This window comes from Mobula hypostoma, chromosome 8 (genome assembly GCF_963921235.1).
Source record: "Mobula hypostoma chromosome 8, sMobHyp1.1, whole genome shotgun sequence".
In the NCBI taxonomy this organism is placed as follows: domain Eukaryota; kingdom Metazoa; phylum Chordata; class Chondrichthyes; order Myliobatiformes; family Myliobatidae; genus Mobula; species Mobula hypostoma.
Window position 1 is genome coordinate 144,162,853 of NC_086104.1, and position 19,501 is coordinate 144,182,353.

Consider the following 19,501-nt stretch of genomic DNA (forward strand, 5'->3'; position numbering starts at 1 on the left):
GATGGCCAGCGTAAGCAATCTATTTTAATTCGTGCTCCTAATTTGGTCCTTAATTGCTGCTCCGTGCTCCCTGTGCTTGAGGGATCCAGGATCTAGGCGCTAAACTGTCCACCGTTCATACCGGCTGTCAGCAGGAAGCTTCCTTCCTGCCAGACGTCTCACTCTAATAGGCCGCTCAGCAGAGTTATACAATAAAGAGCAGGCTGAAATATTGCCCAGTTTACCCCGTGGGGATGAGTTTGAATTCTGGCCAGACAGAGAGCATAATAACCCTCCCTCTCACCAGCCATAATCACCCAGCTGTTCACCATGGCAGGAGCACAATTATTCAGGATCTCAAGGAGCTTTGTTCCTTCAAAATAAACCATCACGTTCAAACAAACACTGAGCAGGAACACTGATTATATGAAATACTTATTCCGTCTGTATGTGCTCTGTGTGTGTGTGTGTGTGTGTGTCCTTCACAGAGAATCGACACTTTGTCATGGTGGAGAGGCCTATGAGTTCCTGAGATCCGGAGAGCGTTGCAGTCTGGAATTTGTCCATCTGACACTTAGCTCCTGGTAGGGTCACCCCTGGAGGGAAGGCCAAGGGGGAGGTTCTAGCCAAAGAGCGATCCGACCAAGACCTCAGCGGTGGAGCTGGTGGAAGATGATGACACATCACAACGGCAGTGGAAGCGGAGGAAGGCTGCAGTAGTGAAGCGTCTCCTGTCATCTTGCATTCCAGGCTGCTAGACGCTGACCCTGATCTGTTAAGGACAGTGTGGTGGCTGCCCATGCATCAGCCTCCCCACATTAAACAAAGTCAGGCACAGGCTTTCACCGTTAAGGGAATCCACTCAAACATCCCAAATTAAGTACCATTGCGTCAGCAAGTGGCGAAGGGGAAGCCCCTATTTCAGGATAAGTGCATCCTGGATGGGCTCCATTGCCACCCGAAGACCCACCAATGGATAACACCTTAGGAGCACATCAAACTTGACTACTAACTACCACGACGATACTGTCTGTCTTTCTATGTGTACATTCCCGTGTGTACATGTGCATGTAGTCTGCACATTATTACATCCAGAAGCCACTTTATTGAGTACAATACTATGCAAAAGTCTTAGGCACCTGTATAGAGCTAGGGTGCACAGTACTGTATTTGTCAATGTGGAGCGGAGAGCGAGTTTGTAAATCTGGTGGGAGCAAAGGATGTTGGGGTGGTGAGGGTGGATTCCCGTGGGAGGGGTGAGAGACAGGCCGCAGAGGAGTGTGGTGCAGGTGCAGACACATCTAGACCTGAGACATCAGGCAAGATCATTTGATTTCAAAACTGGTTTATTGACCACTACAGGATGTATCTCTGGTGCTTCCTGCTCCCTCCCCTCTCCCTTCCCCTTTTCCCAATCATGATTCCCCTCTCCCTGCCCCCTTCCCATTCTTACTCCACAACAGAGACCCATGTCCTACGTTGGCTGGTGGGATGGAGATACATCTCTACCAAAGGAGGTGTAAGGTGCTCCTTCCCTCCACTAGCCTGTACGTCACCCTTGGGCAAGGTGTAGCACCTGCTTCGCCCCCCCCCCTCTGATCAGGGTCATGTGAAGTCATGGGGAGCAGGTGGTGGATGGTTGTACGAGCAGCTGGTGCATATCACTGGTCCTGATCATGTGACCACTGATGCCAGGCAGGCAATCTCTGAAGAGTATTGATAATGGCTGGGGTCACCCAACTTGTAAAGGCACTCACTGCCCAGAAGGCAATGGCAAACAACCTCGGTAGAAAAATTTGCCAAAGACAATCATGGTCATGGAAAGCCTATGATTGTCTACATTACACGACATGGCACATAAAGATGATGACGGTGATTAGAATCGTGTTTATCATCACTCACAAAAGTCAGGAAAATTTTTTGCGGCACCAGTACAGTGCAATATATATATTACTACAGTACTGTACTGTGCAAATGGCTTAGGGACCCTAGCTATGTATGTATGCCGAAGACTTTTTCTCAGTACGGTATCGCCTCTACCTAAAATGTGCCACTGAGAGTCACTCTCTTTGCAAATAAACAATCCTTGGGCAATAAAGATACAACCTACAGATCTATGGATCAAGGGGCAGAAAGTGGTATTTAATAATTGGTTATTGTCACTTGTACCAAAATACACTGAACAGCTTTGTTTTGAATGACTCCCATGTGGATCTTTTCACCACCTCAGTGCATTGAGGTAGGACAAAGGGAAAAACAATAAACAAATCGAGAATATAGTGCTGCAGTTACAATTGCAGAGAAAGTGCAGTTGAGGCATAAAATATAGCATGAGACGTACAACGAGGTACATTGTGAGTTTAAGAGTTTGTTCGATCGTTTGTTATATGTGCCTCGTTGTATGACTTGGATGATAATGTTCTTTCCGTGAACATGATTGTCCTTGGCAAATTTTTCTACAGAATGGTTTGCCATTGCCTTCTCCTGGGCAGTGTCTTTACAGTGCAGGTGACCCCAGCCATTACCGGAGATTGTCTGCCTGGTGTCGGTGGTCGCGTTACCAGGACTTGTGATGTGCACCAGCTGCTCATATGACAATCCACCCCCCTACTCCCATGGCTTTGAAGCAGGTACTACACCTTGCTCAAGGGTGACCTGCGGGCTAGTGAAGAAAAGGAGCACCTTACACCTCCTTTGATAGAGACGTATCTCCACCTTGCTGCCCAAAGTCAAGAACTTTATTGTACCGGAGGTCTGTCGATAGTCTTCAAACTGCAGATAGAAGTTGCCCATCAGGTTGGTGGTGTGCATTTTCAAACATTTGTATCTTATACCCAATAGAAGGCAGGAGAAGAAAGAAGAGGGATTGTGATGGCAGCTTTTCTAAAGAGGGAGGGGTTGAGCAGAGTCCACAAAGGGGAGTCACAAAAATTATGCAACATAGAAACAGGTCTTTTGGCCAAACTCGTCCATACCAACCAAGATGCCCATCGGAGCTCATCCCAACGGCCTGCACTTGACCCATATCCGTCTAAACCTTTCCCACCTGCATATCCAAATGTCTTTTAAGTGTTGCCACTGCATCCACCTCTGCAGCTGCCTCTGGCAGCTTGCGCCATATGGCCACCAACCTGTCTATGAAGAAATTTCCCCCTCACCTTAGAACTATGCCTTCTAGTTTTAGACTTCCCTACTGGGAAGAAGGGGTAGGACATCTTCCACTGTCCTTACTCATTCACTTGGCTTGTACTTAATTACATCGAGCTTCTCTGTATTGTCCTCACAGCGCCACACTGCCACCTAGCCTTGTGTCATATGTAAACATGGATAAGCCTCTCACCAACCCAAATGAACCATTGATGCAGGTCACAACCTGCCTAACTTTTTCACTGGCCAACTCTCACATTCTGACTTCCCTTTCCTCATCACTACTTTGGTCTTCCTGTGCAGTGTTCTGAAATCTTCCCATCCCTCGGGCTTAGAGTCATACAGCATCGAGAAAGGTTCTTCAGCCCACTGAGCACCTACCATCAGCTGCCGGCTTTGATCCTGACCCGCGGCGCTGTCCAAGTGGAATTTGCACGCTCCGGTACAGATTCGGACAGTCGGCCAGCAGGGCAACAAGCCTTTCGGCCCAACATTTCTGCTTATCGTCATGGGTAGTGGAGTGGCTAGCTTAACATTATTACAGCGCCTGAGACTCGGGTTCAATTCCCGTTGATGTCTGTAAGGAAATTGTACCTTCTCCCCGTAACTGCATGGACTTCCTCCGAGTGCTCCAGTTTTCTCACACATTTTCGTCAGTTAATTAATCACATGGGCATAACTGAGCAGCGCGGGCTCCTTGGGCCAGAGAGGCCCAATGAGCCTGCGCTGTACCTCTGAATAAATAGATAGTAAAATTTGACCACCATAAGACCATGTCCTGCCATGCCTTGTCTACTTGTCTAAGTACCTCCGAAATGCAGTGATTGCATCCGATTCCACTACCTGGTCTTGATCTCAACCTGCTCTCTCTGTAAAAGATCTTACCTCTAATATCCCATTTCAATTTCCTACCTCATAGCTCAAACCTAAACCCCCTTGTGTCTGACACCCCTGCCATAATAAGAAGATTTTGACCTGTTTTTATACCTGTTCTACCAGGTCAGTGCCCACCCCACCCCCCAACCGAGCCTCCTTTACTCCAGGGAAAAAATAAGCTCAACCTATCTAGGGTAAGTTTCCAGTAAGATGGTTTCACATTCATAAGAAATAGGAGCAGGAGTAGGCCATCTGGCCCATACAGCCTGCTTCGCCATTCAATAAGATCATAACTGATCTGGCCATGGACTAATCTCCACCTACCTGCCTTTTCCCCATAATCCTTAAATTCCCCTACTATGCAAAATTCTATCCAACCTTGTCTTAAATATATTTACTGAGGTAGCCTCCACTGCTTCCTTGAGCAGAGAATCCCACAGATTCACCACCCTCTGGGAAAAGCAGTTCCTCCTCATCTCCATCCTAAATCTACTCCCCCAAATCTTGAGGCTATGTCTCTTAGTTCTCGTCTCAACATTCCTGCCTCTATATTATCTATCTCTTTCATAACTTTATATATTTCTGTAAGATCTGCTCTCATTCTTCTGAATTCCAATGAGTAAAAAACAAACATAGAAAATAGGTGCAGGAGTAGGCCATTCGGCCCTTCGAGCCTGCACCGCCATTTATTATGATCATGGCTGATCATCCAACTCAGAACCCTGCACCAGCCTTCCCTCCATACCCCCTGATCCCTTTAGCCACAAGGGCCATATTTAACTCCCTCTTAAATATAGCCAATGAACCGGCCTCAACTGTTTCCTGTGGCAGAGAATTCCACAGATTCACCACTCTCTGTGTGAAGAAGTTTTTCCTAATCTCGGTCCTAAAAGGCTTCCCCTCTATCCTCAAACTGTGACCCCTCGTTCTGGACTTCCCCAACAGTAGAGTCCCAGGCGACTCAATCTCTCCTCATAGTCTAAGCCCCTCAACTCTGGAATCAACCTGGTGAACCTCCTCTGCATTGGATTCTCGCGGGGGGAGCCAAAGGTGTTTTTGACTGTTTCATCCATCTTCTTTTACAATTGCAAGACAATGCTGGACATTAAGAACTAAAGTACTGCAGGTCTACCCCATCAGCAAACTGCTTGTTGGCAGAGGTGCTGGAGGAGCTAGACTTTGTGCAGACTATGCTACAAGAAGGCATTGGAGTCAGTGTGCAAAAGCGCTGTGCAGTCTTACAGTAAGTGATTGCCTTGGATTTTTCTCTTACGATAGCAAGGCCCTCTTGGACATTGGTAACGTAAAGTACTGCAAGTCCATTTCCCTTGTTTTTGGCGAGAGAAAGGCGGCAGGGGATCTGTGTGGCCTCAGTAGTGGTAAGGACTAGGCCTCAAGCCGCAGGCTTGCCTGTTACAGCAGCCCAGGCGAGGAGACACTGGAGGCGGTGTAGCACGGCATCCATGCTGGGTTGGGGGCTGGTCCCGCCCATCTGTGCTGCCCTCCAGTGTTCAATCGGTGGAATGACAAGCTGGATGGCATGCGTTTGTCTGTATAAGCTTACATTCATCTGTGGACTGCTAAGAACAGCTTGTTCTTGCCACTAACACTCATGCACCGTCAATTTACAGCAGATGTCACTCAAGGACTTGTGCTATAGATATTTTTTGCATGACTTTTATGTTCTTCTATGTGCTATATGTGCCTTGTGCTGTGTATGACTGTTGGTACTGTGTTTTGCACCCTAGAGTAACGTTATTTTGATTGGCTATACTCATGGGTATTCATGTATGATTGAATGATAATTAAACCGGAACTTGAAAAATCTCCCCCAATACGTCCTCCAGTCCTGGCAACATCACTGAATCGCCTCTGCACTCTCTCCAGTGTAATCACATCCCCGTGTTCATGCCTGTGACCACGTGGCTTTCCTCTAGGAGTTCCAGTTCCTTCCTGCAGATTGGTGGGTTAATTGGACACTGATAGAACCCGAGGAGATCTGGTGGCTATCTAGGTTGATTAAAATACGTTATGGCAGTGTTGGTCACGGGCACGGCACGGAATCGGTCAGTCAGAGGCCTGTGTATGTCATGGTCAGTTTTGGAGGTTCACAGGATCGAAAGAGGCTGCAGGGGATTGTAAACTCAGCCAGTTCCATCATGGGCACAGCCCTCCCTTTCACTATCAAGGACATGTTCAAAACACTATTCTCCTTCCTTGTCCCTGTAACTTTTGACACCATTACAAATCAAGAACCTGTCAACCTCCACTTTAAAAAGAGAGCGTAGAGCAGTACAGCACAGTGAGAGGCCATTCGACCCACAATGTTGTGCCAAAAAAGCAAATCAAAAACACCCAAACACTAATCCCTTCTACCTACACAGTCCATATCCCTCTATCTTCCTTACATCCATGTGCCTAAATGTCTCTTAAAAGCCTCCAATGTATTAGCCTCTACCACCGTACCAGGCAGCGCATTCCAGGCATCCACCACTCTGAGTAAAAAAAACTTACCCCTCACATCTCCTTTGAACCTACCCCCTCTCTCACCTACAATGTATGCCCTCTGGTATTACACATTTCAACTCTGGGAAACTGATACTCCCTGTCCACTCTATCTATGCCTCTCATAATCTTATAAACCTCTATCAGATCTCCCCTCAATCTCTGGTGCTCCGGAGAAAACAACCCAAGTTTATCCAGCCTCTCATGATAGCACATGCAGCATCCTCACAAAACTCTTCTGCACCAATGCCTCAACTCCCTTCCTATAGCAGAGCAGCCAGAACTGTATGCAATACTCCAGATGTGGCCTAACCAGACTTTTATGAAGTCGCAACATATCCTCTTGACTTTTGAACTCAGTGCCTTAACTAATAAAAACGAGCATTCCATAAGCCTTCTTAACCACCTTATCGAGCTGTGTAGCCACTTTCGAGGAGCTATGGACTTGGATCCCAAGATCTCTCTGCTCAGCGACACTCTTAAGGATCTAGCCCTTAACAGTGTACTTTCTCCTTGCCTTTGCCCTACCAAAGTGCAACACCTCACATTTATCTGGGTTAAGCTCCATCTGCCCACTACTCTGCCCATTTCTGCAACTGGTATATCGTGCTGTATTCTTTGTCAGTCTTTTACACTGAGGATGGCAGTGTGATGCAGCGCGCGCGACCGTTCCGAATTGATATCGTATGTGTGAAGTAGGATGCCGTGCACAATCCTGATTTGGTAGAGACGGACATGAAGAAGCACGGAGGAACATCTGGAGAAACTTCTGAAATGCCTGCTTCATTGCCGCTGCTACTGTGCAATCGAGAATCTCTGGAGGGAAGGCCCCAAATCCTCGGCTTTGCCTATTGCCTGTTGCCGGGTCCAGGATCAAAGCGCTCGGCAGAGATGGTGCTCGGTGCTCGGTGTCGGAGAGCTGGTCGGAGGCTTGAAGTTTTCGGACGGACTCGGAGTCGGACTGTGGTCAGATGCTTCCGGGATGCTGCATCGGCAAGTTTGCGGCACTGGAGGTTCACCGTCTGCGTGAGATGATGGGACTTCCGAGAGACTTTGAGATTGTACTGTGCCCATGGTCTGTTCTTATCAAAGTACGGTATTGCTTTGCACTGTTGTAACTATATGTTATAATTATGAAGTTTTTGTCAGTTTTTCAGTCTTGGTTTGTCATGTGTTTCTGTGATATCATTCTGGAAAAACATTGTATCATTTCTTAATGCACGCATTACTAAATGACAATAAAAGAGGACTGCGTGTCCTCATAATCTAATCTAATCTAATCCACAATTTCACCAATCTTGGTATCTTCTGCAAACGTACTAACCTACACATCTACATTTTCATCCAGGTGACTTTGATACATCACAAACAGCAGAGGTTCCAGCACAGATCACCACTAATTATAGACTTCCCGCTCGAAAAAGTCCCTTCAACCACTCCCCTCTGTCTTCTATCCACAAATCAGTTCTGAATTCAAACAGCCAATTCTCCGCAGACCCCATGCATCTTAACCTTCTGGATTAGACTCCCCGTGAGGGCCTTTGTCAAAAGCCTTACTAAAATCCATGTAGACAATATCCACTGCCCTACCCTCATCAATCTCTCTCATCATCTTGTCAAAAAACTCAATAAAGTTGATAAGACATGACCTGCCCCACAAAAAGCTATGCTGACTCTCCTTAATCAGGCCATGAGTTTCCGAATTCTCAAATATTCTTTCTATCCCTAAGAATTTTCTGCAGCAACTCCCCTACAACTGATGCGAGGTTCACCAGTCTATAGTTTCCAGGATTTTTCCTTGTTTCCTTCTTAACTGGAGATACAACATTAGCCACTTCCAGAACTGCACCTGTGGCTAGAAAGGACACAAAGATACCGGCCAAGGCCCCAGCAATCTCGTTTCTCGTCTCCTTCGATAACCTGGGGCAAATCACATCAGTCCCTGGGGATTTATCCACCTTAACACTCATGAGGAGGCCCAACACCTTCTGCTCGTTGACCTCTAAACACCTGATCATATTTCTACTGTTCTCCTGGTCCTCCAAGTCCTTTTCCTTGGTAAATACTGAAGCAAAGTACTCATTAATTACCTCACTCACATTCTCCACATCCTAGCAAATGTTCCCCACTTTATCCTTGAGTGGTCTCACCCTCTCCCTAGTTATCCCCTTACTCTTGATGTATGTATAGAATGCCTTGGGACTCATCTTAATGCCAAGGACTTCTCATGGCCTGTCCTGGCTTTCCTAATTTCTTTCTTTAGTTTCTGTTTTCCTGGCCCTTTTTATACTCCTCATGTGCTTTGTTTGATCCTAACTTCCAAGGCTTTACATACTGTTCCTTTTTACCTCCCACTGGACCCCAGGTTGGGAACCCCTACTCTATTCTGAGGATGTTCCCTCTGGTCCTGGACTCCCCCACTGCAGGAATCACCCTCTCTATCTAGGATAGGTTCAATAGGTTTCAGTGAGATCCTTCCCTCATCTCCCCACACTTCTAAACCCTACTGAGTACAGACCCAAAGCCATCAAACACTCCTCATACCTTTTCATTCCCAGAATCATTCTTGTCAACCTCCTCTGGACCCTCTTCAGTGCAGGCACATCCTTTCCTAGATAAGGAACATCCCCAACATGATGACCAACATTTTCAACAACCCCTTGACCCTTAACCAGCAGGAGGAGAAGATGGCGGCGCGCCGCGTGTGCACAGCACTCGGTGAAAAATGATGTCGTATCTGTTAAATAGGGGCCGTGGACAATTCTGATTTGATGGAGAGTGGACGTGAAATCACAGAGGAACATCTGGAGAAATTTCTGAAAAACCCGTTCGCTGCTGTCGTTACTGTGTGGTCGGGAATCTTTCGGAGGGTAGGCCTCAAAATCCCCAGCCTTGCCTGCTTTTGGCGACCGAGAAGGAGGTTGAATGGTTCGGACAGAGATGGCACTCAGTACTCAGTGTCGGAGAGCTGATCAGAGCTCGAAGTTTTCAGATGACTCAGAGTCGGATTGTGGTCGGCATGGCAGGGAGAGTTTTTCTTCCCTCTCCCAACTGCATGAGATGTGGGATATTTGAGAAACTTTGAACTTTACTGTGCTCACGGACTTTCTTCATCAAGTTACGGTATTGTGCACTGTTGTAACTATATGTATAATTTTGTGGTTTTGTCAGTTTTTTCAGTCTTGGTTTGTCCTGTGTTTTGTGATATCACACCGGAGGAAATAATGTATCATTTCTTAATGCATGCATTACTAAATGACAATAAAAGGGGACTACGTGTCTTCATAATCTAATTACTTGCACCAATAAAAACAATTCAACAAAATACTCACATAAATCAAGCATTTATTTGGCAAATCAAATTCTCATTGTTAAACATTTTACCTCAAGACTTGATACATTTTTAATTTTACAGTGTGCATACTGCCTTTTATATAATATATATTTATATAATTATATGTTATTTCCAAACTAAACTAAAAGATAAATTATCTGTCAGTCTTTGCAGAACCGAAATATATTTATTTCAGAGAAAAAAAATAAGATTTTAAAATTGAAAAAAAAATCTGAGGTATCTACTATATATCTACAGAGTCACATGTTCATGTTCGACATTACATACAACCATTAGTAATAGAAAACATCACTGGACGATAAAGTTGCAATACAAAAATACAAAAATCATGTGACTCCTTAGTAGAAAAAAGCAGCATCTCATTTACTGATTTATATATTTTGTTTTTACAAAACTGCTACAACCTAGTTCAAGTGTGAAATATTCCAGACTCTGGTAGTTTGTTTACAAGATGTTGTGTTATTAGGTATGTTAAATCTGAATCCAAGGAACAGACACTATACAAGTAAGTCATTTTCTCTCTCCCACTCCCCACAACCCTACTTCTAGTTAAGACGCTACCACCTCTTCAGGTTTGCTCCCCTTTTCCTCCTGATAACCCCACTTGGCCTTGAAAGGCATCTTCCAGGGAGACTTGGCTTCACAATGCTTCCCCTCCACCCAACCACACCACGTTAACCTGCAAGGTCCTCCCCTGCTCTTGGCTGCATTATGCTAGAGATGTCCCACCGCACCACCAGCCTGGAAGGTCTCTCCGCCTCCTGTCCGGCACAGGGGCACTCGGGACAGGGCAGACCTACCGGGACCAGCCAACCTAATGTGTGACACGATACCCTCAGTGTTAGCTGGTGCGGTTCTGGAACACCTTGACGTACCAGGAGAGCTGAAACCTTCCATCGCGATGAAGCCCAAGCAGCGGTAGAGACAGATTTAGAATGGGCTTCTGTGTTCAGGAGGTCTCTCTTTCTTTTGTGCCCTCTGGTCCCAACACCCCGGGAACCCCTGAGTTATTTCAAAAACTCGGGGCGGTGGGGGGGGGGGGGATTCTGAGGGAATTCGACGTGTAATTAATGCTTCCTAGTTAACCTCTCTCACTGGCCAATTGATCCAAACCGCTGCCTGGAGGTACCCAGGGGATTACCTGTGTCAAACTGTCCACACTGACCAGGCCACCTGTTCTATGGGATTGCAAAGTGTATGGGTGTTGGGATTAGTGTGGGGGGGGGGAATTTAAGAGAGCACATTAGGCGTGCTATCCCTGATTACCTCTCAAAACAGTGCTGCATGATCCAAGGGCCACAATCACACATTGTAATGATTAACAGAAAGATTATCTAATGAAGAAGAGAAAACAAAACGAGTGCTGATCACTCTGCTCCAAGTCGGGTTATGTTGGGTGGGGGATTTTGCTTCGCTGTAAGGGGGGGGGGGGGGAGGCTGTGCTAAAGTGCTTTCTGTGCAAACGGAGCCCTGTGTGATTCTTCTCCCCAACCCCAAACCAACCCCCCTCCCAGTGAGACAGTAGCCGGACCTTACTGGGTACCTTGCTGGCCCATGTCTCTCCCTGTCCTGTCTGTCGGGCACACGACTTCAAACTCACCTCATGTGAAATCCCCTCACCTTACCATATCTCCCCTTCCTTCACCTCCTCTCATCTTACCTCGCCTTCCCTCACTTCCCCGAACCAAGTCTAATCCACGTGCTAAATGATCCCACTCAGTGCAGAACCAGCTCCCCCATTGGCAAGGGTGAACATTCGGCACGGCCAATCACATGGGGTGGAAAGGCCGCTGGCTCTGCCATTGGCCAGCTCAGGCAGGCAAGTGGCTCTGCCATTGGCTAAGCACAGGCAGGCAAGTGGCTCTGCCATTGGCCAAGCACAGGCAGGCAAGTGGCTCTGCCATTGGCCAGGATGGACGTGTGACTGGGCCAGGTCACTTGAACCCCTGTAGTGGCCAAGTGCAGATCACCTCACACGAGTTCACCCTTGTTCTGACAGGGCCAAGGTGTGCACACACAAACACACACACAGGCACAGGGCCCTCCACAGCCCACTGCCAGGGGCACATAATATCTCCACCACCCAACAGCTGAGCGAGAGAACAGCAGCACAAAACTTTCAGCAGTCAATGTGGTCACATCTTCACCCCGACGGCAGAGGGAGCAGCCACACACACACTCAGTGTACCTTCCCCACCCCTCAACCACACCACCCTCTTCAGTCCCTGCTCCACAAGCCAACCAGCCCATCCTCCTGGGTTTGACCCACTGCGAGGAGGAGACCCACCCAGTGAGGCACGGCACGGACCTCACTCAGCAGCCCTGCTGCAGCAGCACCACACTCAGAGGGGAAGGGGATGCACTGGAGGGCAAGACAACAGGAGGTGCTCCAGGGAACCCTGGGCTGGACTGGCGTTACCTCAGGTTGCCCAGGGCAACAGTGGAGAAAAGGTGTCAAGAGAGATCGGGGTGGGGGGGGGGCGAGAGAAACAAAGAGACAGAGCCCAGGGGTGTGTTTTAACGTCCCAAAAGCTCCCAGATTGTGGCAGTCCTGCCTCTGCACTGCCCTGCGGGCACAGGCTCGTGCTGTGGGGCTAAATGCGTTGGGAGACCAAGCCCAACATCATTCCACACTGCAATCACGCTTGAAGACTTGCTGTGTACTCCGTGCCCCTGGACATGGGTTTGGAATCAGATCTTGCCAGAGCTGCTCAGGCAGAGTAAAGGAGACCAGGGCTGGCCAGTACCTTCACTGCCGTTATAGATATTCCAAGTGGCAAGTCCACTGACCAGCAGTGATCTCAATCACCCAATCAAATGGATCTCACACACGGGGGGCAGAGAATGAGGGCTCCTCCGGTGATAGGACTTACTGGAGGGTGTAACTAGGTCCAAATCTCTGTCTCCTCTCCCTTCCACCGGGTCTTGGGCACCTTCCCTGTGTATCCCACCAATTCCAGCAGGTCGGGGTCTCAAAGGTCAATAATGTTGACAGAAAACAGTCCACAACAGGGGCAGGGACAGCCAGACCCTTCTCAACACCCGCAGACCTGCGGGGGCGATATTCAGTGGGAAGAAAGGGGGGGCTGTATTTGGGGAGCATCCCCAATGGGGGGGTGGGAGTGACAGGAGAGGGGTGTGCGAGTGAAAATTAAATTGGGGTACGGTGTAATAGTGTGCAGTTGGTGGAGGAGGGGGAGTGTGGAGATGGAATCAGGGTGGGGCTGAATGCTGCCGGGGTGAGGGTGAAGCAAACAGAACTCCCTCTGTGGAATGGGACGGGGCCACGATCAGGAATGGGTAGAAAGATACGGCCATGGGGTTAGCTGGACACGTCAGCAGGGAAGGGGAAGGAGGGGAGCACCCATAATAAAGATGTGGGGAGCAAGGGGGACTGTTAGGCAGGGCCATGTCAGAATCGGAAGCCAGCATCTGTGGGCAGGGTGATATGAAAATTGGCGGTGGGTTGCCAGGCACGGCCATGTACGGGGAATGGTGGATGGGGCCATGGGGAAGGGGGGGGGAAGAGTGGTCAGCTGGGCCATGTGGGGGGGGGATTGGTGTGTGGGCCCATGGGGGGGTGGGGAAGATCGGTGGGCGGGGCTGCAGGGGGGTGTGGGGAAGATTTGTGGGTGGGGGGGAGAAAGATCGGTGAGCGGTGCCGCGGGGTGGGGAGAGGTGGAAGAGAAAGATCAGTGGGTACAGTCACAGGGGCAGTAGTGCAGCGTAGCCCATGTGGAAGTAGTTGACTACTGACCGCGGAACATGCGAGTGTGTTCAGCCAGACAAGCCCCCTAACTCGGGCTCTGCTCGTTCTCTCCACTCTCCAGCCTGTGTGCAGCCCCTCTCACTGCAAACTGTTGGAACAAAACCGCCAGCCCACTCCTCCCTCCCTCCCTCAACCAACCTCAGTCTTGCCCAACGGGACCCTTCCTCCACCCTCCGTGCTCACAACTCAACCCTCCACCTTCCCAGTGCTGCAAAGAGGAAACCCTTAGGTGGAGAACCCACCCCACCCCCTCAAAAACAAGAAACAAGCACCCATCGCTCCCTCGGGTTAGTGCTTCACCCAAAACCAAATCTCTCTGCTTTAAAAATAATTAATCAAAAGATATACTGGGTAAGAAAATTCGGTGCGCAAACACTTCTAAATAAAGGAATGGGCCAATTAACAAAGAGCCACTAGGTACAGACGTCCAAGTCCCACAGGGTAGTGGGTTTTGGGCCGGGTCTCTTAGCTCCAGCGGAAGGGCAGCTGTCGCAGCCTTTCCCCCCCTTCTTTGACCAGAGGCTTGTGGTACTCGCGTCCTGCCTGGGAGTGGATGCTGGTCCAGCAGTAGTCACAGTAGTACTGCAGGCAGGTGATGTTGGCGCAGAAAAAGGGGGCGAACTTGCCGTTGCAGTGGGCGCCTTGACACTCGTCGCACAGCTGGTCCACCAGGACATATGGCTTCACCTCCACCTGCCGAGCAACAGGAATCCGGATCATTTTTTTTTGCACCCTCAATACATGACCTCTCCCACCCACCCCTCTCCGAGCCTCTCCTCCCAATCTCCAGCACACCAGAATCCTCTCCCCAGCACTGCAAGCTCCTGACTGCACCCTGCAGTCCCGCTGTTGACATGAAAAGCAGGTGAGCTACTGGAAGAACTCAGCCGGTCGAGCAGCATCCGAGGGGGGAAAAGAAAGACACTGAGCACCCTCGAGGTCGGAACCCTGCATCAGGACTCAGAGTGGAGATGGCCAGTACATAGCGGAAAAGCGGTAAGACAGGTGATCTGAGGAAGAGTGAAAGAGGTTGTGCAGCGTGGGGAATGAGGGACAGAGCTGGGGAGAGAGTGGTAGGTAAACGATGGACAGAGGCAAAGAGAGAAATACAATAAAGGAATAACACACACAAAGTGCTGGAGGAACTCGGCAAGTCAGGAAGCACCTAGGGAGGGGTATGCACAGTGGACAGTTTGGGCTGTGACCCATCATACTGCCCGACTTGCTGAGTTCCTTCAGCTTTCTGCGTGTGAGAGAGTGTGTGTACGTGTGTATTTCCAGCATATGCAGAATCTCTTGTGTTTAGAATTTAAGTCCGAGGTACAGAGGTAGTGGGAGGTGAGTGTGAAGGTTGGAGATGGAAGCTGGAGGGCAATGCACAGCAACACAAGGGTCTACCCGCCTTGGAATCCGATATATAACGGAGGTGAAAATGGGAACCATTAGGGGAGATAGAACCAGAACCAGACACCGGAGTCAGGGAGAAACCTGTGGCGTCCAACACTGGGACTCCCTTATGTTCCTGCTTATCTCCTTCCAGTAGTAATCTCCACCTGGCTCCATCTGCCTCCCAGTTTAAGCAACACACACACAAAATGCTGGAGGAACTCAGCAGGCCAGGCAGCATCTATGGAAAAAGAGTACAGTTGACATTTCCGGCCAAAACCCTTCGGCAGGACTGGATTTTGGCCCGAAGTGTCGACTGTACTCTTTCCCATAGATGCTGCCTGGCCTGCTGAGTTCCTCCAGCATTTTGTGTGTGTTGCTCAGATTTCCAGCGTCTGCAGATTTTCTCCTGTTTGTGAAAGAGAAGTCAACGTTTTTGTTGAAGATGTTAGCGCTGTTTCTCTTTCCACGGGTGCTGTCTAACCTGTTGAGCACTTCCAGTGTACTTTTGTTTTTATTACATAAAGCAAATTCCCCGTCTGGTAGGTGTACGGGTCCCATAGTAAGTTTGAAGTTGATCAGGAGGTTGTTGCAGGGCTTCTGGGGAGCAGGACAACATTGTGACACAGGTAGCAGAGCTGCTCACAACTACCATCAGATAGAAGGTACAGAATTCTGAAGTTCTAGGTTCAAGAACAGCTATTTCCCTTCAACCATTCAGTTGCTGAACCACTAGCACAACCTTAATGAATGCCTCACTAAATAAATGGGGAGAAAATTCAAAAATCTGAGGTGCAAGGGGACTTTGGAGTCCTTGTGCGGGATTCCCTAAAAGTTAATTTGCAGGTTGAGTCGATGGTGAGGAAGGCAAAGGCAATGTTAGCATTCGTTTCAAAGAACTGAAATATAAAGGCAAGATGTAATGCTGATGCTTCATAAGGCACTGGTGAGGCCTCACTTGGCGGACTGTGAGCAGTTTTGGGCCCTTTATTTAGGAGAGGATGTGCTGAGATTGGAGAGTGTTCAGAGGAGGTTCACAAGAATGATTCCAGGAACGAAAGGCTTATCACATGAGGAGCGATTGAAGGCTCTGGGCCTGTACTCGCTGGAATTTAAAAGAATGAGCAGGAGGTCTGATTGAAACCTATCAAATGTTGAAAAGCCTCAATGGAGTGGATGTGGAGAGGATATTTCCTTTGGTGGGTAAGTATAGGACCAGAGGGAACAACCTCAGAGCAGAGAGACGTCTACTTGGAAAGGAGGTGAGGAGGAACTTCTTTGCCTAGAGGATGGTGAATCTGTGGATCTGTGGCTGTGGGCACCAGATCTTTGAATGCACTTAAGGCGGAGTAGAGAGGTTCTTGATTCATCAGGGCGTGGAAGTTACAGGGAGAGGGCAGGAGAATGGGATCTCATCCTCCATGGAGAATGATGAAATAGCAGAGCAGACTTGGGTTGAATGGCCTAATTCTATTCCTTATGGTCAGTATGGCACCACCTTAGTATGAGAACACATTGGCCACCTTGCACTACAGTGGACTTGTTCTGCTCCAGTTGTTTCATCTCTTGTATAATTTTGTATAACTTCTGTTTAGTTTGAGTTTTCCTTGTGAAGGTTACACCTCTGATGCTCTGTGCCTGTGATGTCACCACAAGCCAGCTCCTCATTGCACCTGTGAATACATAAGAGTTGTGCTGACGACAACAAGCTCAGCTTTGACTCTGGTCTTTGCTGCCGCACACCTCCAGCGACCTGGGTACAATCCTGACCTCGGGTGCTGTCTGTGTGGCGTTTGCAAATTCTGCCTGAGACCGCGCAGGTCTCTCTCGGGTACTCTATTTCCTCCCATATATTACCCCTGGTGCATGAGTGACTGAATCTGGGAGGAATTGGTGAGAAAAATACAGGATGTATTGAGTAATGAGTGCAAGATGGTCGGAATAAACTTGACGGGCTGAAGGGCTTGTTTCACTATTGTGTGACTCTGACTTTTAGTAGTCATAGTCATACTTTATTGATCCCGAGGGAAATTGGTTTTCGTTACAGTTGCACCATAAATAATTAAATAGTAATATGTAAATTATGCCAGGAAATAAGTCCAGGACCAGCCAATTGGCTCAGGGTGTCTGACCCTCCAAGGGAGGAGTTGTAAAGTTTGATGGCCACAGGCAGGAATGACTTCCTATGACGCTCTGTATTGTATCTCGGTGGAATGAGTCTCTGGCTGAGTGTACTCCTGTGCCCAGCCAGTACATTATGTAGTGGATGGGAGACATTTATCCCTCAACTTATTTTATCTCTTTGCAACTAAATTTTAACCCCCCTCCCCATTGCTACACCACAGCTGACCTATTTATTGTGACAAGTAGGGTGGCAATAGAGCATAGTGTGATGCTTTTATAGAGCCAGTTTTGAGATCTGGGTTCAATTCCCACTGTATGGAGTTTGTACGTTCCCTGTGACCACGAGGGCTTCCTCCGACATTCCAAAGATGCACGGTTTCGGGTTAGTGAATCATGAGCATATGTTCGTGCCAGAAGCATTGTGACACTTGCAGGCTTTGCCCAACACAACCTTTGGCGACTTGTTATGATGCAAATGACATACTTTTCAATGTAGATGTGATGGATGAAGCTAATCTTTAAAGTTTGTGGTAGCTTGCTCTGTGCAGAATAACTATTTGTGATGCCTACAATGCAGAGACTATGCTTCAAGAATACTTAACTGACTACAAATCCAATTAGTGATATACAAGGCACAACAGTAAGTGCAAGGTTTTGTCCCTGCTGCAGAACTACATATGAAAATGCTGCACCTCTGGGTAGCCACAAGGGGGCAGTGTCTACCAGCCCCATGACCATCCGTGCAATGAAACAGATTCTCTAGGCAGACTGAAAGGATTGGTAAAGCCACTGCCTCATAGCTCCAGTGACACAGGTTCAAACCTGACCTCGGATGTTCTCTGCATGGAGCCTGTACATTCTCCCCGTGACCCTCCGGGGGCTCTGGTTTGCTCACACATCCCGAAATATTTAAAGCAGAGGTTGATAGCCACACACACAAAATGCTGAAGGAACTTAGATCAGTCAGTTTTTATGGAGGTGAATAAAGAGTTGACTTTTCAGGCCAGAGGGTCTGGGAAGATGCCAAAATAAAAAGGTGGGCCGAGGGGAAGGAGAATACCCAGGTGATGGGTGAAGCCAGGTGGGTGGGAAAGGTAAAGGGCAGGAGGAGGAACCTGATAGGAGAGGAAAGCGGACCTTAGGAGAAAGGGAAGGAGGAGGGGACCCGGGGGAAGTGATAGGCAGATGAGAAGAGAAAAAAGGGAATAGAAGAAAAGGGGAGGGAGAGGGAGAAAAATATTACCAGAAGGAGAAATCAATATTTGTCCCATCAGGTTGGAGGCTACTCAGATGGAATGTAAGGTGATAGGTTCTTGATTAGTCAGGGTGTCAAAAGTTATGGGGTGAAGGCAGAAGAATGGTGTTAAGAGGGATAATGTACTAGTCATGATGGAATGGTGGAGCAGACTCAATGGGCTGAATGGCCTAATTCTAACCCTATATCTTACGCTCCTGCAGGCTGGCAAGTTAGTTGGCCACTGCGACTTGCCATGAGTACGCAAGTAAATGGTAGAGTGGGTGGGAGCAGATGGAGAATTGGATTAGTGTATAATTGGTATAAGTGAGAGCGGGATGGTTGGCGTGGTAGGTCAGAGACTCTGTTTCCTCACTGCCCCAATCTAGGATGCTGGGAGACCCAATCCAAATGCTGGTCAGTGTAGGGCGGGTACTGGGGGCGCTGATCTCATGGTAGAACATTCCACTTGGTCACAGTTTTCAGACATCTCCCACTGAGGCTGGAACTGACTCTCTGCTGCCCTCTCGTGGACACTCGGGAACCATCAGAAGTTGTGAGAGCGGAGGCTGGAGAACCAGGATGAAGTTCACAGGAAGGGAATAGTTCAGAATCTACCTCCAGTGGAAGTTTGGACTTCGTTTGAAATTATACCGCATGAACCTGAAATATTGCATTTGATACTTGAAGACCATTCAGCCCATTGTGTCTGACCCAGCCAAGCCCCTTGAAAGCCGTCAATATTGTCCTGAAAATGGCTCCTTCTCTGTACATTTCCAATTCCTCCTTGGAATATGACCACAAGATGGTAGGAACAGAAATAGACCAGTCGGCCCATCAACTCAGCCATTTCCTCAACCACGTTCACCCACCTTCTCCCCATAACCCTTACCAATCAAGAACCCATCAATCTCTGGCTTAACTGCACTCGATGACTTGGCCACCATCGCTGTCTGTGGCAAAAACCAAGTATAGATTCACCACCTTCTAGATGAAGGAAATCCTCTTCAACTCTTCAGTCCTTTCATTCTGAGGCTGCGCCCTTGGATTCTGCACTTTCCTAATCATGGAAACATTCTCTCCACTTCCACTCTATCAAGACCCTTTGCCATCCAGTAGGTTTCTA

At 48.3% G+C, this 19,501-nt stretch overlaps 1 protein-coding gene across 1 annotated transcript in view; it reads right to left on the minus strand.

The window, feature by feature from the left end:
- Positions 1–9,841: 9,841 nt before the first annotated feature.
- LOC134351023 (cytoplasmic polyadenylation element-binding protein 2-like) overlaps positions 9,842–19,501 on the minus strand; it is a 74,293-nt gene continuing 64,633 nt past the window's right edge. The window contains exon 8 of the mRNA XM_063057002.1: positions 9,842–14,324. Coding sequence (XP_062913072.1) covers positions 14,097–14,324 — 228 coding nt within the window. The 3' untranslated portion in view covers positions 9,842–14,096. The remainder of the gene's footprint in view (positions 14,325–19,501) is intronic.